The sequence below is a fragment of the Myzus persicae genome, unplaced genomic scaffold, assembly GCF_001856785.1.
Source record: "Myzus persicae strain clone G006 unplaced genomic scaffold, MPER_G0061.0, whole genome shotgun sequence".
NCBI classification, from domain to species: domain Eukaryota; kingdom Metazoa; phylum Arthropoda; class Insecta; order Hemiptera; family Aphididae; genus Myzus; species Myzus persicae.
The window spans coordinates 19,675-45,596 of NW_019102098.1; the positions used below are offsets into that span (position 1 = coordinate 19,675).

At 31.9% G+C, this 25,922-nt stretch overlaps 1 protein-coding gene across 4 annotated transcripts in view; it reads right to left on the minus strand.

The window, feature by feature from the left end:
• Positions 1-3,821: 3,821 nt before the first annotated feature.
• Positions 3,822-25,922, minus strand: part of LOC111031228 (rap1 GTPase-activating protein 1) — a 159,658-nt gene continuing 137,557 nt past the window's right edge. For all 4 annotated transcript variants that reach the window (XM_022311088.1, XM_022311090.1, XM_022311091.1 and 1 more), the window contains 10 exons: positions 11,361-11,537; positions 7,207-7,445; positions 6,981-7,132; positions 6,746-6,872; positions 6,484-6,649; positions 6,019-6,378; positions 5,814-5,905; positions 5,448-5,703; positions 5,199-5,345; positions 3,822-4,821 (listed from right to left, as the gene is read on the minus strand). In XM_022311088.1, coding sequence (XP_022166780.1) covers positions 5,205-5,345; positions 5,448-5,703; positions 5,814-5,905; positions 6,019-6,378; positions 6,484-6,649; positions 6,746-6,872; positions 6,981-7,132; positions 7,207-7,445; positions 11,361-11,537 — 1,710 coding nt within the window. In that variant the 3' untranslated portion in view covers positions 3,822-4,821; positions 5,199-5,204. The remainder of the gene's footprint in view (positions 4,822-5,198; positions 5,346-5,447; positions 5,704-5,813; positions 5,906-6,018; positions 6,379-6,483; positions 6,650-6,745; positions 6,873-6,980; positions 7,133-7,206; positions 7,446-11,360; positions 11,538-25,922) is intronic.

Sequence of the window (25,922 nt, forward strand, 5' to 3'; positions counted from 1 at the left end):
GTTTTACAGAATCCGTTGCTTACATTATTCGTTTGTGTACATTACTATTAAACATATTGCAATCACCAAAATATTACTTTCCTCTAATGAGGCCAAGATAGACGTTTTATAGTCCATTAAGCTCGTGTTCTTAGTTATTATTATGCTTAATACGCCAAAAGGAATGGAGGGTTAAGTTATTCAGAATCTCAGATAATAAACCATTGTTTTCGTTGGAAATTATTATTATATTGTTAGACACCGGTCTCGGGTCGATTAATCAAATTCTTATAAAACGAAAATCTAATTAATTTTTCAATTTAAATTTTTTAAGCAAGTTAATTGTGTACAATAGACCTCTTTAATTTCCCAATCTGCTCAGAAGTAAAAGATAAATAAATAATACAATGATTAAGTATAAAAGATTCTAAAGGTGCGATATATTTTTATGCAACGAATTTGAGGCACTAATATTTTAATTACCAGGCCAATTTGTTATCTGCCACCACCATGATTAATTTTTTTTATTTACTTATGTTAGAATTTATAGCCAATTCGTTGATATTTTAAAACTTATGTTTATGTAAGAAATAGTTTTTTACCATCGAAATTCGTTTTCTTTAATTTCGGTGAGTGTGAGCAAATACATGATATATATTACGTACTAGATCTAAAATATATACACTATATATTTATTTTATATTCACTTAAACAGAAAAAAAATATATTTATTATTTATCATCATAAAAATTGACTTAGAAATAAGTATGGGGTTTATTTTAATCAAAAATATAGTTTAGAGAAACGATCATATAAAACATTAGGGTAAAGTTTTCCAGACTCAGTAAACATTACCTGTCCTTGACTTGAAAATCTCGCCATGTATTAACTAAGGGATAACATATTTTCCGAGTCAATTAATTAATAGATACTTATCTAACCTAACAAGTTGGACAGTACAGAGTTTTATCTTTTATGTCCGCTGAACAAGTACGATGAAAATTAACTAGTCCGTTCAAATTAACTAAGAATAAACAATGGTCGAATAACAACAAAATAGTTAGCTTAAATTCTTAGACGGAGAAATACAATTTTAGTTCCCTTGCATTACCTAAATTCAAAAGTAGGTAGGACATTTAAGAAAAAAATGATACCATTATGCCAATATACGATTATAATATTAGTTTGGTATTTTTATATGGTTTTTAAAAACTAGGCTTGACGTTACAGGTTCTAATAAGTTTTTAAATTTTTATTATACCTATTGCCATAAGTAACTAGTGAACAGAGTCTAAAATCAATTGTATATAATAATATTACTACACTAAAAGTATTATATTTTAAAAATTCTCTTGACCTAAGCAATGTCGTTTTTTGTTTATGATATTAACAAAAATAGATATATAGGTAGCTCTAAAATGCACAATATTATACTAAGGCTTAGGGCACCTATTTATATATTATTCAGTTTCTAATATGTGTACATACCTAGTAAGTAAATATTAATATTTATTGGACCTTAACTTATTTACATTATGTTTTTCATTTAATATTTTGATTATTATATAACAAAACAATTTACCTTATAATGATTTGTATTAACAATATTCAATATACTTATGCAGACATACAGTTATATTAACACTATGATGATTTTTATTTCAAAAATCTAAGTGATTAACAGCATTCCTATAACTAAAATATTTTAGTTTTACTTATGTAATAAGTACCAACCTGGCAAACCCTACACCAGTATCTATATTGTAGTTTAGACATATTTTAATTGTGTATTCAAATGGTAAATTTGTTATATTTATCAAATTAAACTACTGAATTTAATTTTAACTTAATAAAACATTTTCTTGAAAATATGAAGAGGAATATATTTCTAAGGGCAATATTATAGTATAATACTATACTATAATCATCCAAAAAACATGGAATTTAAAAAATAAGTTGAGAGTATTAATAACTAATAAATAATTAATTAATTAACAGGTTAAAGATGTTTAATAAAAATAATTGTTATTTATAATTGGTTTTAATGTATAAACAAGGAATATATAAAATATAAATCAAAAAATTAATGCAATACCTACTCATAAAACAACATTTTAAATACCATATAAAGAAATACATGTTGTTGTCTCTTTCTTACACTTGTAAATACAAACATTCAAAATTTGTGATCAGAAGATTCAATGTATGTTATTTACGTTAATAACATTACAATATTTCACATTATCAAATTTTAAGATGAGAAGAATTAACTATCTTTACTTGGAAGTTGGTTTTTTACAGTATTGAAAATTTTTAAAAGATGCATAACCTATGAAAAGGTGGGTATGCAAAATATTGCATTTTAAAAGTACTGAAACTTACTTGGTACTTGGGTAATTTTCAGATACGAGTGCATATTGCATTCATGTTTGAAATAAGCAACTATTTATCTGTAAAATCATTTTTAAATATTATTATCTGATTTAGTTTTAAAAAATGATGATAATAATAAATAATACGCAAATAATAACACAATAACTATGTTCTGTAAATAAAAAATATTTAGAATGTAATATTATGTCGGTAATTGATCATAAGTACTAATTTAAATAAATGTACATGGACATTAAAAATATTTATTTTATAATTTGTTTTAGATTCATATCGTAAAGAATAATTTTCCCACTATTATGAGGATTTAATTAATTCATTTTAAAAATAAAGATAATAAATTAAAATAACCACATTTTTAATGCATATTTGGTAACTATTTAGGACATAAATGTCTATACAAATATATAATAATGTAATAATATGAATAAAGTTTTTTAAATGTTCTATAGAGTATGTATTAAGTTACAAAATAACTTCATTTACAGGAGTTTTTTTAGAATATATTTTCAGGAGGAACATTCAATCCCAAATGTATTGTTTCAAATAATTTATACAATATAAAAAACATATATTAGTTATAACTTATAACTTATTAATTATTATGTATATGAATATACTATAATATCCTATAAGAAAAGTATTGAAGTAATTCCATTGTGTTGATCAGGGTCTAAAATGTTAGCACATGATCAATTTAAAGTGATCGTGTACCTACTCATGTGTTCATAAATATAAACATTCCTCTTTATTCATTATTGAACTCTAATATAAATCTATAGTTAACACCATCTAAAAAGATTTTTTGATACATTATATGTATTCTTTCATATCAGGCAATATACAATATGCATAAAGAATCTGATATATTAAACAAAGCAATTTTAGGATCTGTTGTTAAATCAATAAGTCTTGCATAAAAATTAACATTTATTGCATTAATAATAATAATAATAATAATAACAAAACATAATACACTCAGATATAATATTACATACATATGTATATAGGCTAAAAAAAAAATGTAATTAGTGTGCCTGATTTGAAACAGTACGGACACAGGTTTTCTGTGTATGTGTGTGTACCTACTTTATCTTAGGAGTATTTGAATGAACATGTACAATTTTAGATATTTATAAATTGTTTAAAAATTATACAATTAAAAATAATAATATAAATTGACATACATTTCATGCAATTAAAATTTTTTTAAGGAGAACAATCATTTGTGCGCAACAAAAACACATTTTAAATAAAGTATACACGAGTATTATAATATTAAAATGTTAGGTGCGTATTTTTTTAAATTAGACTACCGTTATACCTATAAATTAATACTGTTAAAATAACCATAATAATACTATTATAGTCTATTATAATCAACAATATAATATTAACTAAACTTTTTTTATTTTTCCTCTTCCCGATAAATTTTTGACAAAAACACGATAGACTTTACAAAAAAGTTTAATAGACACAAGAATCATATCATTGATATAATATTAGTTCCTTATCACTATATAAATACATGCACACTTATGCGGCTTTATTCAAATAATGAGATAATGAGTACACATAGGACATTTACTTCATAGAAATAACCATATACATATCAAACAAGTAAATTATTAAAAAAATACTTAAAAAAATTATATATATTAATAGTAAAATGTATAATTCATACATTGGTTAGGTATTATTACGGTGGTAATTTTTTTATGATTCGAAAATAAAAATGAAATAAATAAAATTATAATATGAAATAAAATTATAATATGAAATCATATTACAATATAATATGCTCAAATTTGTTTGCACCGACATGGAAATGGTAATATTTTGTTAAGTTTTTTACTACTACACACTTAAAAATAAACCCTTAGACTTAAAACTATGTAATAAATGTATTTACAATTTTCGTGACGTATAGGATGAATTTTATAGTCGATAAATTATCAACCAATTAAATAAATAAATTAACATAAAATTGTGTGATTACGTCATACACGATGCTATTTTGACACAAACAAATCAACGTTGTCACGCGGATTTAGTGTCAAATAATTATTAAAACGTCAAATATTAATACTTTGGTATATGCTTTACACAATATTATTTTTTTCTCTTAACGATTACAAGCACAATTAAAAATAAATATAATAATGGATTTACATTATTAACGCTAATTTTAGTAGGTAAATACAATCCAACATAGATTAATAACGATAAATTCAAATCGTTTTGAAAATAATAATTATATAATATTTAATACTTTGGTATCGCGTTAAGCTATATTATTCCCATCCTGTAAGACGAAATATTGTTTATTCGCCGGTGGCCATAAATGGTTGTCCAAGAAGAAATATCCGCAGCAGACATAGCATGATTTTGCAACAGTGTGAGAAAGCGTCAAGTGTCGGTTATATCTTCGTCGCAAAATCGGTAAGTACCCTGAAAATACACAAGTGTTTAGAAAATTTCAATTAAAACACACGAAAATCAAAGGCAACGTTAGTTCCCTGTCACATAAGACCCAACTAACTAGATTGCCGACCTACCAACGTAAACCATCATAATGAATAATGTCACATTTAAAGCCAAAATTGATGATACGTCTTTTAATTGTACAAAATTATATTGTAGTAGGTAATAATGATAATTTAGAACTCAACAATAACATAGAACACTTTGAAGAATAGTTACAACATAAAAAAATAAATATTAAAAATACGTATACAAAATAATTAGTTTTTAACTGAAATTTACGGCAATCTAGTTTGGTGTAAGTACATAATTAGGGATTAGGGACAAAGACAATGACCGCTTACCTATATTCAAACAGTCGACGAGTTGGGATTGGTGGTATAGTTTTTCAAAAGTTCCCTCAACCTTAGAATCTCCTTGGATGCGGACGTGAGTTCCGACTGCAGCACCAGTTCCTTCTCTCGCAACCTTTTTATTTCGTGTTGACAACTCTAAGAAAAAATAAAAATATTTGATAATCGAAGAGAAAATTACGGATGAACGGATGGTGGAGAAGTAGTGAGAGGAATAGAGAGAGAGAGAGAGATACTTACCACGTTCTGTCTCAACAGTTCCAGTTTGTCGCACTTTAACCTAGTCACGTCTTGCCGGAGGCCTTCCACCCGAGAGTCGTTGTTCGAAGCGTCACAACAGCACATGCTGCAAGGCTTGCCACTGGGCGTCTCGGCCGACGACATGCTCTCCAGACCGGTGTCGCTGTCCACGGCACCAGCCATGCCCAGGCCATCAAGCTCAACGCTGTTCAACGACGACGAATCGCTTTCCGACATGGCCACGCGGCTAGCTCCACTGCGAAAGCACAAGAAAACACAGAGATTACGACCCACGTCGAAGACGATTATTATATCTGCATGTATGGTGCACTATATAATATACATATTATTGTATGGTGGACGTACCTGGAAGTCCTGTGCACCGGATGGATGTCCGGACTGGATATCGGTGACGAGGGCGAACTCTTTTTGCTACTTTTCGACAACGATCTACCAAACTGCACGCACGAATAGAACATGAAAAAAACACAAATACATTTCGTAAGTCACGATGATAATAATTATATACACGAAAATAATAATAACAATGGGCAGGTGTGGTTCAACTCACGCTCGGTATGGACCCGTCAGCCGAACAGCTGCTAGTCTTCTTGGATAAGCCGCCCGAAATGTTGTTGTTTGCCTCGGCGTTAGACAGCGTTTGCGTCTTGACCCGGGCTATGAGCGCTTTGCGTACCGTGTCTATGAACCTGCTGCCGGCCCCCGAGATGGTACCGTTGCCGCATTCCGACGAGGACGACGACGACGAGGCCACAGATGATTTGGTCAGATCGGTGCCCAGGCCACCGCTCGTGCCGGCCGCCCCGGAACTAGTGCCAGCACCACCGGCTTCGTTGTGACCCAGGAAGTCCTTAGTCTTGTCTTTTAGCTCCTCGCATAACGAATGCAACAAAGACGTCCGGGTTCTCAGCTGAAAACACATGACAAATAAGTAAAAAAAAAAAAAATAATTGTGATATTATAACCCAACACATCGACGACATACGATCATGCCTCAACATATCGCAAGACTCACCTCTAACTTGGCGAATTTATGGGCCTTGTAACAGGCGTTTTCTGCGTTTACCAGCTTGGTGAGAAGGAACTGTTTGAAATCTGGACCGTGTCTGAACACGGCCGGGTTGGGCAACGTCGGTCCGAAGAAGGGCACATCGTCCCGGGCGGTCACACTGACCTTATACCTGAACGAGCAATAATAATAAAAATAAGTCATAACCGGTCATTAAAAATGTCCATACTACCTAATTTAATTATTAAAACATTAAAATACCACATACCTAACGTTGGGAGTGTTGGGCTCGATCACTTGTACGACGATGTAGGCGTGTAGGAAATGTGACGCTATCATGTCAGGGGTGAACGGGGTGTTGGATTCTTGAAAAACTATTGCCACGATGTCATTACCTAGAGAAAAAATCATTTATAATTAAAATTAATAATCCAATAATCATTGTAATTTGTATTTATTATCTTTGGCAATTATTATAACATAACACGTGTATAAACACTTACCGATATGTCTTTTCCTTTGTAATTGTTGAGGATCGTTATCGGTGTAAGGAAGCAAAGAAGATACGTGGAATATGATCTCCCTGTCTTTGAACACTTGGTAAACGGCTTCGTCACCGGTTTGACCAAACTGTGTGTCTAGGCCTCCTCGGTACCTAAATCACGAGCAAACAAATAATAATTATTAATAACCATGTCAATGTCACTAGTAAAGCTTGTGTGTTCTTACCCTTTATGATCTTTCAGTTGTATCCGCTGGCCGAGTAATTGGAGGAACTGATCGAACGCGGGTGAAGTATGTTGATTGGAAAATAATTCTTCCTCGCTAGTTTGGCCGTACTTTTGATATAATACACCAAATTTAAAGTGCGACACTAGTACGTGTTCGTCATAGGCGGCAATTAGTTGAGACGTTTTACAACTCAAAACCGGTGACATATTGGTAACTGATAGCTGATCGTTTAACAGCTAAGGAACAGAAAAGGCACAATTTAAAATTAAAATACATTTCACGATCATTATTTCACTCATTTACAGACTATTTATACATTATAATATTACACAAATATGTATAGATTATAACTTAATATAGGTAAGTTATATATATGCAACTGATATAATATATATATATATGTATTCTTGAAGTTAATTGATACATTATTATATTTGAAATAAGATATTATAAACACCTTTAATATAACCTATAATCACACAATGTATTATCTATAATAAAAAGAGTTGAATTCAACGATAAATAATTACATACGAAAATGATTCTGAGCTAAGAAAGAAGACAGTTTGTCAGCCTATATTACCAAATATTATACTTTATATTACTATAAAAGTAATAATTATTTTACTATAGGTATTACTGTTGAATTAATTAATTTTTAACAAAAGCATTACATTTAAAAATGGTATTGTTAGAATAAAATATAGTAATACACTTTGAATGTTTCAAGAACCGAAGAATAATATTTTTAAATTACAACAGCATAGCTAAAAACGTTATTCTATCAAATCCTAATAAAAAATATTTGGCCCTATCTCTAATATTTTTTTCAATTTAATAGAACAATAACTTATTAGGAATCTTGTATAAAATTTTCAAATTCGTTGAACAAGTGAAAAATATTATTTCAACATTCAAAGAAATACAAATTTTTTTTTAATTTCCAGAATCTTTAAATAGTTCAAAATGAGTCAAAATATTTTGATGTATCTAAGGTTGTATCATAAGGATGTATCTATCCGTTCTTGAGTAACACCAAAAAAAAACAAAATCCGTTATAGTTTTTACCTTTCAACCCAATTTTCTATCAAAAACTACCCTTAAAGTTGAAAATAAAATTATTAATTTGACAACTTATCTCGTAAGTATATATAAACAGACAAAATATTTTTAAAAATACACCCAATAATAAAGTAAAATCAATACATTTATCGCTCAGCTCAGAATCGAAAATTTAAGTTGTAGTGAATTAAAATAAATATTAGATTCGTTTGTAGCCTTATTTGCACCCTATAGGTTTAATAATATTTTAGTAATACAATATTTATTCATTTTAAATAAGTAATTGTATGGAATATCGAAGGAATATCGAAGGTCAGAATTAGATATTAACAACGTACATAATTGATAGACGATAGTGAGTTATTACTTTTTTGTGATTTGCGAATGAAAATGACCTTAACGGGGAGTTTGAATACAGTAGCCTAAACGAGTTTTTGAAAGGAAACTATAAGTACGACGAATATTCTTAGTTTAAAATATATTATGCGTTTAAAGTAATATAACAAATACATATTACTAACGTAATACGTATGTTTGGTATGAATCGATAAACATATATGCATATTAAGTGGTCTACCAAAATAGTAAGCGCAATGCATAACCTACAACGGCCTAAGCCTCTTAAAATTTAATTTTGTGATAACGATTAGATTGCACCGAAATAATACTAAAACTGTGCAAGAAAATAATATATGACTCGTAAGTCGTAACAGCAAGAGCACTGCAGCAGCACGTGGTACTGAAATTCAGTAATAATAATAAAAACACTAGAACGAGAATGCGCATTATTGTTATTATTAAAAACCGTCCTGCCGTCAACAGATATAGTCTGGACTATTTTTATCCAGGCCAGTGCAGAGATCCAATGATGTTTATTATGATATTTATCGTGTTTCCATTCACGGGCCGGTCGCCAACTATCCTAGAATATTGCTTTTCTTTTCGTTTATACCGTTATTATTACTATTTTTTATTATGCATCTGCACCGAGTGCACCGTACTGTAGTTATAGAATCTAAACATCGTACGGATGGTAGCTAAATAGTGATTCTTTAGTAGATGCAAGCTCCTTTATTTATCCATGTTCCAGAACACAATTAGTTGTTAAAAGGACATAATGACCGCATGAGTTATCTCCGTCTTGCAAACGTACAAAATTGCAAATATGCCATATTATGCTGTGTTGTTAGTTTTAATATTACAATTATTAAATTTACAATTACTAAATTAACCTTTCATCAAATAGGTAAGAATATTTTTCAGTGAAGTATTTTATATAATATACTACTTCATTGTACACTTTTCTATTGTCAAATGAAAATATAAACAGTACATATCTACGTAAATAGGGTTCAACTTGTAAAAATGAATAAAATAGTCAGAACTCCGTTGAAAATTAAATATTGTATGAAACCAACAAGAAAATACAGACAGTGCTCTTATGAATTAAGTTTAATAATTGTTTGGAAGTAAATTATCATTCACTCTAAATTATAATATTGAAGAAAACAACTCAACTAGGGTGTGATGTTTTAGCGGGAATTATCCACTTGCGACAAAAAAATGAATTTGTTTCGGGTTCAGTCTATTTGCTCCAAAATAAAATATGTATGTTTTTTTCCGACAGCTCATTTACGCCAAATTCATCTGCGTAAACATTTTACAATAACGACGTACCTAATAAATGGGTTGTATTCAAAACAAATTCACATGTTTGGGAGCTGTATGCGTTAGTTGCACGATCAAAAAAATGGCTGCATAGAAGTAGCATTCCCATAAAAGGTAAAAAAAAGGGGTAGCAAATTGGCTATATAGCATAATATGATACAAATTTTATCGATGTCAATTGCATATCAAAAATCGATAATATATATACCTATTACAGTTATTATGATTATTTTAGTGTGTTTTGTATACAATTACGATAATCGAAAATACAAATTATGATTAATACAAGGTATTCTGTGTTTAAATTAAACAATAATGTATTGACATTCTTTATAAATATGTCATACATTATTATAAATCAATTAATAATTATAATGACAATTAGGGACAGAACTATATTTAAAAAAGGCAAGCTGGGACGCAAGTTACCAACGACCACCTTTCTTCAATCTTTTTTATTCAACCACAAGTAGTATGCATCGATGGAAATATTATCTGAATGAGATCCTAAGCTGCATGATAGTTATAATATTTGGAATTAATTATTGAGTTGTACTTGCTACAATTGGTTTTGTTTATTTCGATAATATTATAAAAACTTCTTGGTCTTCAAAAATACTTCAATTCTCACTTCAAACCTACTTTTCGACTCATGAGAGGTGCGTTAAGAGTTTTAAAACAATTTAATGGGAAAACTAGCTACTAAAAGATCTTGACCATTCCATGAAAATTCAATCTTAAATTACTATTTAATTTCGTTGAAAAGTTTTATCCGAAGTGAAACTTTATATGAGCATTATGAAATGGAACAGTACTAATGAAATATAAATTCTTTGTCTATAAATTTAATGTGACATTATGATATTAAAAATACAGTCCAACTAGAAATTAAACGAAGTGTAGTATGATGTCGTTACACGAATGATGTGTTTTTAATGAGTTACTGGCACGTGCGTAATCTATGCGCGTGTATAAAACAAAATTGTATTTAAAAAAATATATAACACAACAGCGTTCATTATTAATTTATTATTTCTAAATTTTCTCTCCGGGGAATTTTTTTCAGAAATTATTAGCGAAACAAATCTCTAAAATATAATTAATATACAATATGATATCATCAAGACACTTAAAAATAGAAAATGACTCTTTCTATCATAATGATTAAAATATTGTTTGATTAATAGTATTTTTTTATTATTATCTTTTATTTAATGGTCTTCGAGTGACGAACCTATATTATTATTAGATCGGACTGAGAGAGGATATCGTTGCAAACATTTATGCACATTTGTGCTTATAGTTATATTACCCAATCCGAAATGACCTAACTACGATGATAATTATGAAAACTACAAATATGTTTAGTCTTCGACCATCTTTGTAAAAATATATTACAATCTAATTGTATTACTGCTTACCCTGGCCATGTGGTGAGGCGCTGAAGTGGCGCATGATGAAGGAACCAGTTCGTGCGTGGTGCCAGTCCGTAGCCGTAGCAAGAGTCTCGTTTGCTCTTGGGAAGCCAGGCTTTCGGTTTTCACGCTAAACAGCACAGGGCCCAGTTGATCGTCCGTTCCGACAAAGTTGAAGTGTTCCTGAAACCAAACAGACGACAATAAGAGATGAGTCATGTATACGCGTAAATTTCATCCATGACAGTGCAGCCTGGATCATAACAATATAATTATTATGTATGAGTTTCGTAATCGATTGTGTTCCGGAGGATCGATGGACAGGTCGCGTACCTAAACTATATTATACATATAGTATATACATTAAACGACTAGCTATTAAAAAGTGGATTAATCAATTCGAGAGAATGAAAGATGGATAGATATACTATATATACGTTAAACATATAGAGTGAGATAAAAGAAGAGTGTGTGTGTGTGTGTGAGAGAGAGAGAGAGAGAGAGAGAGAGAGAGAGAGAGAGAAACAATTAAATGGAATTGCGCTCGAGCCAATCGATGGAGACTGCAGCACTGGTTGACACACGATATCGTGAACATTTCGCAAACTTATCCATTGCATAATAACGATTTTGTCCCAACCATGCTCGTAGTTGAAAAAGTATTGTATATTATGATGTTTATAGGTATATTAAGTATATTGTTGTCCTTGAAGCGTCACGTTGCGACCGTGGACTTTATCGGTACCTTTAAATATATGCCAATAAGTACGCAAAGACAACCGGTTATAGTTGTATATAAGTTATAATTCATGAGTCACGTGACGACGGTTTTTTATATAGGTAAAAATATAAATTTTTATTATTCTCCAACGGGACAAACCCAAATTGAGGAAAACATCCAGCCCCCTTTGATGATTCGTAGATGGTATATATATAATGTTACACATTATATTGTATTTAGGGACTGTGCCAACAATTCTCCGTTGGGCAAACAGCGTCGGAAGCCATTGCGATACGGTCGTTTTCCTGGGCTTTATCCGTTAAATCGAGTTAAAAATTCATAAAAAACTATCGCTTCATCCTATATAATATACAAGCAATTATTTCGGGGTTAAAAATATTATGTTATTAAACAAGCAATTTTACGGTGATATTAAAAAATAATAAGTATATATTATTATTATAAATTAAATATAACTTATAACTTATAAAATATGCGGTGTGGTGAATAATAATATGATGGTTAACACAAAAACTTATGTTAGATAAAAATAACTGTTATATTTTCGTAATACTTTTTGCACTCGGATTTTACTTTTACGAGATTTTTGTACACAATTGTTTAATTTAAAAAAAAACACAATTAAGTATACGAACAGTTAAAACACCAAATGTTAGCTTGTCCATCAGCATTAATTGATGATGTACCTGTACGGTTTTTTTTTTTTTTGGCAAAAATCTTTTTTTACTCTAACAGCCTGCAGAATATAATATATAATATACTAGGAACACACTGATTATTATTTTTACAATATTGAATGATGACAAGTATCGACTATAAGTAGTTGAAATATACAAACAAAATAACGATTTTATCAACCAGGAAAATCGATTAAAATAGAGTTGCTTGAAATAGTAAAATATTAGTAAATCAACCTACAATATTAGTACCTATGCAATTGTGGATTTGAACTGCTTTGGTATTTTGTTCGTGTTACACAATAATTCAAACTGTGTTGGCAATTGTTGGAATATATGAAGTTAAATTAAAAGCTAAACTATAAAATCAAATCATAAAATATGTAGTTTAACAATTGTATCTGTAAAGAACAGATAATATTTGCAAATTATATTAAATTATTTACCTAGTGAGCCCACGCCATGCCAATAAAAAAGGTAATAATCACAAACTTATTTTTTCACATTAAAAGTTTTTATTATTTTGAATACAAAAATATGATTATTCATTTTATGTGTAAATAATAAAGCATGATTTATATCGTGCAGCGTTCGCGTAACTAAGTCGTATTATTATGATTTGTTAACACTTAATATTTGGAAGCATTCGTATAAACTCATATTCACATACATATATATAATATATTTATACAACCAGAGGATTTCGTGCAAAAGGAAATTTAAAAAATGATTTAAACTCAACGAAAACATACCTACCTAATCATCACGCTAGTATTTTCTTAATTAAAATTTGTGAAAGGTTAACCTAATTTCAATGTTCAAGATTACATAGCTAATGGTATATATTGTCATTACACGCAGGTATACGCGAGTCAAAAAGTATAAACACGATAAATTAAAATATGCAGATATCACGTCAACTCAAATTCGTATATAAAAAAAAACAAATTAAAGATAAATATAATAATTGTTAAAAAAAATACTTAAAAGCGTAATTATATTATCAGTAGGTAGGTAATACACTACGCACATTATATAAAATTATTATTATCGTTCTAAAAACCATAAGAAAAAATAGTATAGCTACTTATTTCAATATTACACAATATATAAAGCTAATCAAAGCATGTTTTTATTTACAAGGTGCTTTATTTTTTTAGGATCAAGTAAAATAGGGAAAAATTACTTAACCACATTTATTATTGAATTATTTCTGAAGAATAGAACAATACGACGTATGTAAAAAAAAATCATTGCTTTAGCTAGATTCTAAAAATTATATTTTCGTTGGCAGATATTACTTGCATAATAGATGTATATAGTAAAAACCAATTCAAATTTTCTCGCGCCTGAATACATGACGTGTATATTATGCATACTGATTGCAATATTTGTAATAATGACTGGCTCCGCAAGTATGAGTGTATTCAAAACAAAACAGTCTCACAAAATATAATATAAACGCAACATCTGCAAGGTATAAAGTTATTCCGCCGTTAAAAAAAACCATTAAGCAATAGTTGGGAGTTCTGTATACCTGACGGCGATGAATAGAAACAAAGGCGCATGTGGTAAGTCCGAGACAGAGGAGTTGTAGGGTAGAGCAGTGTTTACGAGTGCAGGCAAACACTAGAGGATATTATATTATTATTGTTATTATTATTATTATTATGTACGTTTATTTTTTGTCGCGGCTATATTATATTAAATACCAATTTATTGTAAAACGATTTCGCGCCAACTGAAAATTACGGAAACCCACTCACGTCATTAACGGGGGCTAGTAAAAGCACTACTTCAGCTATACACAGTTACCATGGTAATAAGAATAATGATTTAGATGACATTTTTATTTACTTTTAGAAGCACACCGTCGTACTTATAATAATATATTGTTTGAACTCGGTAAGGTACTTTACTTTAATAGATTCAAAAGAAGTAGGAAAGAATAACGACTGGGGACAACCGTTTTATACATATATGTAGAGGTACATGAATATGCTACCCTCACCGCTGCTCGGAGGCATAACTTTTCACCTATTTAATGGCTCGAGTTAAAAGAAAAAACAAAAGGTTCTTTGTCAAATCACGATTGATATGTATTTCAATAACGACCACGCAGTGGGCATACCTACCCCTCAGTAAACAATAACCAATTATAACTAGTAAGTTATAATATTATTGTATTATTTTTAAGTTGCATTGCTGCAAAGACATTTTTTTGAGACTGTGTGGTTGTGGTGTGACGCATAATTATATAATAATATATATATAAGTAGTATATTATGCATAGTAGGTGTCGTTATCGTACATAGAAATATAGTAGCTACGATATAGATATTATGTTCATATATGCAGTAGGATAATAAAATACAAACATGCTACAAATGGTTGGTATTTGTTGGTATTCAACAGTAGCCGAATCGTTGTGCCCGATAAAGCCTAAATTAAAGACCATCGTAATTTTCCTGACGTTATGTTTTTAAACAGGAGTAAAAATGTTTTTTAGGAATAACACTACAACTCAATAGCTGCGGTCTGCGATGGACACGGCGTGGTTGCGTTGTTTCACGGTCGGTCAACGATAAACGGCGGAATTGCGGCGGTATCCACATTCACGTAGGTGCGTGACGTCACTGAAACGTGAATATTCGACTCACCACCCATTATAAAAATATAATAATAACAATAATAATAAAACTAAAAAACGCACAAATATTACATAAAAAAAAGTATCATTATATGTTTGGTTTTTATTTTTTTCGTCGTGCGAACCACGTACACGTACGCACACACACACACACACACACGCGTCAACACGTGTAATACTATATTATAGCGTTACAGTGCAATACACATATAATATTTAGGTACATCCCATACGTGTGTAATAATTATAGTTGCGTATATTATTATTGTGATGTCCACAAACGCGTCGGGTTGCCACGGAAATGAACTCGAATGGATGGGGAAAAAACGTACAACTTGTATATACAGACGCGCTCGTAGGCGTGTATTTTTTCTACGTGCTATTATAGGTAATGTAGTATTACTAGTAGGTACGTTCATACATTATATTATTGTTATTGCGACGCGTGATATTTAATTAATTATAATAATAATTTTCATTAATCGATCACGCATAGGACATACCAACTTAACAAAAGGTTACTTTATGGTAACCACCTGCAACAATTATTCTCCATGTGCAAAGCGAGTTGTATACTACTTACGTCTAACAATTAAATAAATTGTCACTGAATGTCGTAAATATGAAGACTTTTCAACATCCCTATAAAAATAATAACCAGGACCAGAATTTCTGTTCGAAGTAAAAACAGTTCTACAGCAGAAACATTCCACAATAACGTATAGCACTATTACTTTAAAAAAAACGTTGTATCAATAAATCGTATAGATAATATTTACTAAATGGTCACAGTTGTCTAGGTCTTTCAATCAATAAAAAAAAACTGTAATAATATTACTATTGTCATCGCCGTCCGTATACGATTGCCTCGGCGGTGGAGCGAGACGCGTTCGTCGCGCAAAAATAATATTCTCTCTCAGTCGACTGCAGCACGCCGACGATACAAAAAGCAGGGAAAATCGAGTTAGACCCGAAACGCGTGCATGTCGGAATGCATAAAAAATCTGCAGACATACAGTTATCGAAGAGGCTAAATCGGATTGGCGAGAATCTATTATATAGGTAGCTAGAAACAATGGCCCATCTGCGCACACTCAAACAATCTTTATAAGTACTATGCGTACATATAAAAACCGTCTCAAAAACAAAATATAGCAATACGAATTACAATATTAATTGCCACGGGAACGTTTTCTGAATAATGGCCGATTTGTCACGACCCGGCGGTCACGTAGGTACATAATATAATATATATTATTGTATACGATTTCGAGTAAGGTAACGATAGACGTTCGTCTCGTATTCGCACTCAGTGCAGTTCATTATTTTATATACAGTGAATGAATAAATAAAATATAAAAATTATCATCGATTTTTGTTTTCAATCTCCTACCGTCGTATAAATGACCTTCCACTCTATATGCATATTTATATCAAAAGCATCTGTGTTAAGAAAAAAAAAAGAAGAAAATAGTGTAATGAATTGCGGCACTCCGCAAATGTTATATAGTGCCAACACTCTGTTATAAGACTCAATATGCGCGTTAACTAGGTATAATCACACTATACACAATGAAGATATAATTAATAAAAACGCGTAGGCAAAAAATAAATTATACGCCACCAATGGCTATAACCGTATAATTATTAATAATTCTATAAGGTTGTATTACAACAATGCACCTTAACAAACCAAATCGGGTATAATACACGTGTTATTAAAAAAATATTTAAATTAATATCATATTATTATATGCGTAATATTATGTTTTTTTCATTAATCGAAACATCGCAACTGGCGCAACTCTTGAAGGAATGATTTTTATAATGTTAATAGGGTAGTTCAGTATCCTTCACAATATGCTTAATATATTATAATATCCATTCAATAATATTATAATAAAATGCAGTGCGAGATAGCTATTATTCGAATGCAAAATGCGTTTATTTTTGTGCAATTTTTTTTTTTTTACTGCGAGATTTCATTATACGAGGAATGATCTAATATTATATGTATATAATCATACCGCACACCACGGCGGGCATATGCTCGTCTTCGTCGTCTTAGTCTATTATGATGTATAAGCGGGGGGAAAACGTCGGCATCACTGTTGCGTCGGTGATGCGCCGCGATATTTCGTCTCGGAGATGGCAAAATCGTTGAGTGGGCGAACGAGAAACACGCGTTTCGGCTGAACTCTAAATTTTATACACGGCGTTCGTCGTTTTATAACAATATTGTATCGTCTCGAAAAGCCTACGTAAGTATAACACAATATAGTATACGTATAATATATGTTATACATTGTGTATGTACGCATGTAAAGGTATTATTGTTGAAAGATTTGATATTATCATTGTTTCTCGCCGTGGTATTGAAATGTTTATGTACAATCGCACGAAATATGCATAATATAACGTTTACGATATAGCTATATTATTGCTTCAAGTATGGAGTTTTTGTTTAGGACTACTTCAGAAAGGAAAGAAAAAAATACTACTTTGACATTGTCGTATAAAAAATACGCCTATTGTTTTAAAGAACTCGATTCTTGCCACCCGCTGGTCGTTGATATTACGTAGATACCTATACATAATATCAACGACGCCGCTTTTCCCGTACACTTCATCAGATGCTGCAGTCCTCTGCTCGGTAAACGAATTGAAAAACAAAAAAGCACTGCAGTATTGCGGATAAATCCTCGAAGATTGAAAAAAAAAACGTTCAATAACATCAGCGGCTTTTGAAAAAACGACGGCAAGAGACGTAGTAATAAAGTATAATTTAATATATACATCTCATTACGGTCATGCATATAATATACTCCTCGAATGCCGCCAGTGAAATACGCATCAAACAGGAACTTCCGGATACTCTACACAAGATACTTTCACCCACTCCCGATACATCCAGAAAATTAATGAATTTAATCAACGAAACTGAACTCCGTCATCTAATTTAATAATACTACTCAATTATAGAATGTATGCAAATATAATATAATAGTAATTCAAGTAATCAATATAAAGAAATGTAATGTAAATAATGTACGGTCAGCTATAATAACCACACAGTTTATGCCGTGCAACAATTTTTAAAAAGTATTGTATATATATTATTTATATCGAAAGACCGAAAAGTCTTATATAATTATGCATTACGACAAAATAACGTTTTTATATTATATTATGCACCGAGGTTTTCCCTGCATCAGCACACCCCCGCAGCAATTCAACAGACGCTCCATCCGGATAAGCTAACGTTTTATTATTTATTATGTATTTATATAGGTAGGTATTATAATCACGGTTGGTCCAAAAGGTAGTACAACGTTTACGACCAGGGTTCGACCAGCACTACGTGACGGGGGGTTGGAGTGGCGTGCTGGCGGCGGCGCTAAAGGGCAGACCGACATTTGATCGTGATAATAATATCACTATTATAATAATGACAATGCGCATAGTGCATACATATCGGCTAAATCTCACCGAAAACGGCTGTTGCGTTTGCAGGTTTGCATACTAAACAGCTATTTTCCTCCGTCCACCCCACAAACAAAACTGTCGGGCGTGTACACCATAATATAGTGTTGATCGTGCATTATAATATCGTATTGTATACATACATTATACTACATAGCAGGGACTTAATCGACCTATGCAACAAACGACGTGGGCCCGTTTCACTGTGCCTATGCCCTCCCGCGGTGCGCAATCAGGTAAAAGCCCATAACCGGCCACGTGAAAACAATTATGGTAAGTTGAAGGAGTAGGGGGGGGGTAGGGTGCACTGTAACAATGGATTATATAAGACGACCGGCAAACCATATGGTGCTCGTGTCTTTAGACAATGGCATCATGGGTTGTGGAGGAGGCCCATTACGTCGTCGTCGCAGTCGTGAACGCCGACGCGTGACAACTGTAGTTCACAGTAACAGCAGCGGCTAGCAGACATCAGTGATCGCAGTGATATAGGCGCATGCGTTACCGTGCCGCGTATACTATATAATAATATAATATATCATTAGCCTATGCGTCGTAGCTAAACGACGAGCAAGATATCATCGACAAAAATGTGCATATATATAAATTCCGAGGACTGCGTGTAAATTTCCATCCGAAAACTTATCGAGTAAAAGATAGATTAGACGAAATAGCACAACGCTACATATTATAATGTATGTTTTTTGATATTATACATAGGAGGGTCATAGACCTCCAGCACACGGATAGTATGCATATATAGATACTATACTAATACAGGTATTTACGAAGAAATCACGACGTGTGTCGGGAACGACCACGACTGCAGGGAAACGTGTAGGCGCGTGTATACAGGCAGACTGCTGTAGCTATATTATAATACTACAATACTCCAGGTCGTCCCACACTTGCAAGTTTATAATGTACCCGCGGTGACGTTGCGTATCGTCGTCGGGTATCAGTCGCCGTTGGTTCCGTCCAAAAAAAAAAAAGGAAAAGAAAAATATCGAAATTATAAACGGTTCATGATGGCGGTCGACACGTGGTAAATATTATAATATAAATAACAATAACATAATGTCCACTGGACAAAAAAGAGACACCGCCGCCATGTGTTTCATATAATGATAACAATCATCAATTACGCACTAACGAAGTCAGAACGATTGCGTTTCAGATTTTACCGACCATCTAATGAAGGACTCTTGTTAACGGTATCCGGCAATGAATAGTTGAGTACGACAGAATTATGATACCTTTTTTTTAGCATTAGAAATTTGACTGCCTTGGAAAGGAATATAGTTAAAGTCTATTACACGTAGAGTTAAAGAAATGTTTAATGATTAAACACAAAAATGAGATATATTTGAGCTTTAAATAACTGACCAGTAATTATAATTTTTAGATTACTAGCGAAGAGATGAATATATTTTATGTTTTAATTAGGTACATACAGTATAAAAGTTGTTAATATTCCCTTGGGTCAATAAATTATGAAGCTGCAATATAAACCACAAATACGTTAAATTAATTAATTTATGGTTTAAACCTTGTGAATAGATAAATAAAACGATACATAACGAATAATTAATCTAATAAAAAATAACCCGAAATGTTACTATTTATTTAACGAAAAAATATGTCATCTATAACGAAAGATCGAAATGGTATGACATATTGATAAATTACTGCCATTGATTAGTAATATTTGGTACCATGACAAGTATGCTCTATAATTGCTACTACTATTATAGTACGCTATTTATATGCACATTAGAAAGCACATACTTAAATAAATAATTATTAATATGCATTATGCTAACAAAGCTAACATACTTCAATTATATGTAAGATCGACTAAATCGTGCACCGAGTATCGAGTACCTTGCTGATTTATTTTTACCTTTATTCTAGCATAGTTTTAGGATGTAGGTACTTATCGTATCTCATTTAATAATATAATAATAACTAATGTAATTAACTGTGCACATTGTTTTAATACAGCTGCTGTAGCTTGTATTGACTGAGTTTAAACTGTCACATTATCTTTAATCTTCGCTATTGTGCTTATCAATGATCTGTTTGTTTTTATTTGGTATTTGTGAACAGTATAATATTATAAGCCATACTATATGATTTATGGTGGTGTAATGAGAAATCCGTGTACATCGCATTGCAAGCCCGCTCCACAACACTATTTAATATAATATTATGTATCGAATATCGATATATATATTATAGCCGCACATCATTATTTTCCAATCCCGACCTGTCTAGTTGCGATAATCAAACTATAAATCATTAATGCGGTTTAGAAAACGAGCTTTTGTGCATAATTTAAGTTCATTGTTACCTATGTAATATATACATAGTGCTTTTAACGATTAAAAAAAAGCTAGGGAAAGAAAGAAATATATACACAAATCAAAGTATATACCTATTATACATCCAAATACGGTTGAACGTCGAAACTCGAAAGATAAAAGGTCGTTAAAGAATTTCAATTCGAACAAAGGTCGTTGTTCAAACGGAGAACTTGGAGCGGGTTTTTTTCACAGGGTCGAGGGACCTTTTTTTCTGGGTCACCTAGTGTGCCACGGCCCACGGTTAATACAATTTTTATTTGAATACCTAATGTATAGACACTCTACGATCAATAATATATTTATACTTTGCATCATGACGAGCAAACTTTAAACAAAACGGTTTTTCTTTTTTAAGGAATGTTGGCGAGTTTAAAATTCGTAAACAAACGAGGAAAATAGAGAGCGTGTATAGCATCTCGGTGTGGTAGTATCTCCTACATATAAAGACTACACTGTTTACCCCCCATGATATTACTTGTAGATTGTATTGTCATGATATTACAGGCTTATTACAATAAAATAAGTTGTTTCATATCAAAAGAATATAATGATTACAAATTTTAAAAACTCTCATAATTTTTCCCTGGCTACGGCACTACTGAAGTTATAACTCAAAATATTACATCTTTTATTTCTTGTTATCAATTTAAGTTTGTGTTTTATGTTTTATGTTTATTGTATATGTTTTATTCCTTATGATGTCTTATGTATTTTAATGCTACTGGATAGTCATTTTTTAAAGCCAATTCGTGTTTACAATAGGCTATAGTATACAATTTCCAATTCAATATTTCGAGGGGGGAGCTTGACTGCTTAAGCCCTTACGCTCCCCCCCTCCAGCAACATCAGTGCACCAACGTAAACATCAACGGCAATCGGCCACCTAACCTATAGGTGGACTTCCAAAACATATAGTTTTGCTGCAGGTGGAAAACCGAAGAAAAATTGTGAAAAAAAATCGTTACGTCAGCTGGTGTTCGAAAAGCGTTAGTCGTAAAACCGAACAAACGTATATTATATATATCATATAAATATTTAATGTATATAGGCAACTCTAACCACCCTCTTTCTGCGTCTTAACCTACTCCTATGTATTTTACTTCAGGGGGACAGCGACTATTGTACACATTGTGGCGATAACATACGCCGAGCACGTTTTTCTTGTAGACAATATTTCTCGCCCGAACCCCGATGTACACAAATACCACCTGCCCGCTTTGTGAGCGCAAACACTGCAGTACCTACACCTTGTCCGTAATACCTAATCGTTGTTCCTCTTATCCGGCCGGAAATGGCACGCACTCGCCGAAAACGCCAGACCTGCGTTTACGTTAACTGGAAACCGAAGAAAAACCAACCGATTTACAGGTGAAAAATGGTCAGTGTTGGTCGGTTTACAACAAACACCTCGGTGATCGTAACATCTAGTTACTATACGAGGTGAGTTCTCATCCAGCCTATATATTGTATGAAACCTGGGTAAAACCTATAAAATGATTGCAGAGAACAAAACGCGTAATGCCTATATATCACATATATATTGTATTATACGTCCCATGGACCGACGCCGGACTGCGAGAGGCTAGATTTATATTATTTTTTATCGTCTATTTTAAGACAACGCTGTCAGCCTGTATACAATATCTAATACCATTATTATTGTATACCGTCCAAATAGCTACCATTTAGAGGATTATATTTCACATTTTTATTACACTGTAACCGAGAAACTATATTCGGTGAAATAAATTATCCAAAAAAAAAAAATCAAAGAGCCATTATGAAAATAAATTATTCTTGACCGTCTAAACTTTTGTCGACTCGCTTATTGTCAACTTTAATTCGCTTTGGTTTGTCGGTGAAGCTTGCACGCAAACACGACATTAACGAATGACCACGGTTAAAATACAACAAAGAACGAGAATTATTGTAGGGATTACAACATTTAAAGATGAATGTGATAAATGCTTGAAAGTTGACTACCTACATTGGTAACCGACAATAACGAGCTTAAGCTATAAACGGGACTCGAGCTATAATAATTTATCAATGAAAAAACAATAATAAAATGTAATTCGTTGTGGGCACTTGGAGAATGCAACTGATAATTTAACTGAACAATACGTTTTAGTTCAACTTCTTGGCCATATTTTGTCATTTATGGAAACACTATACGCCAAATACGAAATACTCGTTCTATACACTGAGGTCGATGTTTAATCCATAAAGTATAGATCATTATATTGTATAGTATTAATTTGTAAAATGTGAAGCCATAGTTTTATAAAAATAGTTCATTAATGCCGTGTAGTATAAGAGGAAACACTATCAGATAAATATTTTTATAATATTATTCACTGGACGATTATAAAATGCAATGTGTTTTTAAGGCAACACATCGTGTTCCGTTTCGTTTAATTTAGGTTTACCTATTAAATATAGTATGTTACATATTATATGTTAAATGATGGTTTATTATGTGTGCGGTTATTAAAAATAAAGTGGAAAACTCTGGTATACATGTTTAGGCGTCGTCGTCATAGTGAACGTACATAAAAATGATTTCGAATATTGCGTTCATATTAAATTATTATGAATCATGTATATATATACAAACCTACACATAATACACGTTGCGAGATCCTACTATTCTGATAACTAAATCATCATATTATTCGAGATGGAAAAAGAAACAAGGTGTTTTCATATTGCACGCGGATACGCGATATAGAAACAGTCAACAGACAGGAGTAGTAATAATAGTAGTAATAGTAATAAAACATCGCTCTCTAAATGAAGTTACAAATCGTATGCGCTGTACGTCATAATCGTTTCATTTCGTTTCGCTACGATGTCTCACGTGACAGCTTACGGTGGGCATAGTACCGCGAGGGGAGGCGGCAATGGAATAGAGAAACGTTTTTGCAGACATCTTCTGTCTGTCTGACGACCGGTGTTGTTGACGCGTACAACGACGGAGCGGAGCAAAATAACGTAATGTAGATAGCATGTATAGGTTTACACATTCGGTCGGTCATCGGTGTTAAAATATTAAGAGGGGTACCTACTTCAGTACTTGCGGCGGTCGGGGTTTTAATTATATTAAAACGACCGGTCAGACATATAAAATTAACGCGAGCGCACACATAATATTTTAATACGACTTTGTCCATAACTATTATTGTAAAAAAGAAAATATAAACAACAAAACTGTCGCTTGCCGAGCACCAAGAGTGTACTAAAAAATTAATAAACCGCGTGGGACGGAAAAATGATAATTGCAGCATCGAGTTACCTCTCTTCAAGATACTTCTCTCTGCAGTACTATATAAGAATTAAAAAATTACGCCGAAGGTCGAAATAGAAGTGCGTTATGATATGGAAAAAAATGATATTATAATATTATTATAATGTACTCGCGTGCGTTCGGCGGTCGTTTGTAGCGAGGTTTAACATAATGTGGACCCGACACGAGAGTTATGATATATTATTACAACTGTGTGTGTGTGAACGAATAATACATAATATACTCTTCCGAGTGTGTTCACTAAACATTAAAACCATCCACACAAACAGTAATAACACTCGAATGGACCCTAGCAGGTAATAAAAACGCGTCTCAAATATGAAGTGGTTCTATTTTTTATTTTTGAAAATAAAATAGAAATTAGATGAACGCGATGCCGAGGTCACGGACCTACGACAGCCGACAAAAACCGTTTAATTCGAGAATATAATATAAAACAGTCTAACAAGTCATTTTTCCTATAACAATATTGTAATTATGATTGTTGTCAGGCTGCAAAGAACGATAGGTAATTGTATTTAATACTTAAACTAGCTACGTCACTAAAATATAGTAGAAAATGACTGTATATATAAATTAAAAAAGCCGTTTTAACGAAATCACATAATACCATTTAAAACAACGTTATTTACTACAGTTTACAACGTCTAAAAAAAAACAAACAATATTTTTTAGTAAGTTATTTAAAATTAGACGCGATTTTGAATATAATAGCACTTTTCGGAGTAAGCATGGAAAAAACATTAGTCATTACTGAATGTTTACAAATATACTTTTTTTATTACACACGTTCTACTTCAACACGTAGACTACCCGATACGTTTTTTTAAGCACACAGTGATTTCACTTATCGCAACGAACCCAATCTAGGACTTGTACAAAAATTCTGATATCTGTTTGTAAAAACTATAACCAACTCGCGCATGTTACTCCCGTAGATAAATTAAAAATTGCATTCGTTCTCGTTCAAGTTTGCGCAACACGTCAAATAGTTATCAAAAAACGCGATCGCTGCGCACACGCGGGTGTGAGGTCATCAACTTCTATGCATGTGCGGGGCGAGTTTGACCTGTGACGAGGTCTATTAATTATCATCAAGACAATTATTAAATACAGAATGTATACATATATTATATAATTTATATAATAGCACTAATAATAGTATAATATTTTTGTTCATAATTTGCAAATATAATAATATATTATATACATAATACTGTATTGTTATAATTATATAAACGTGTTCCCTCGACGGTCTTTAATAATATGTTTATATTATAGCTTAATAGGTGATACACTTCGTCGTCGTCGTAAAGTGTGAGTGTTTGAGCGATGAATTTTAA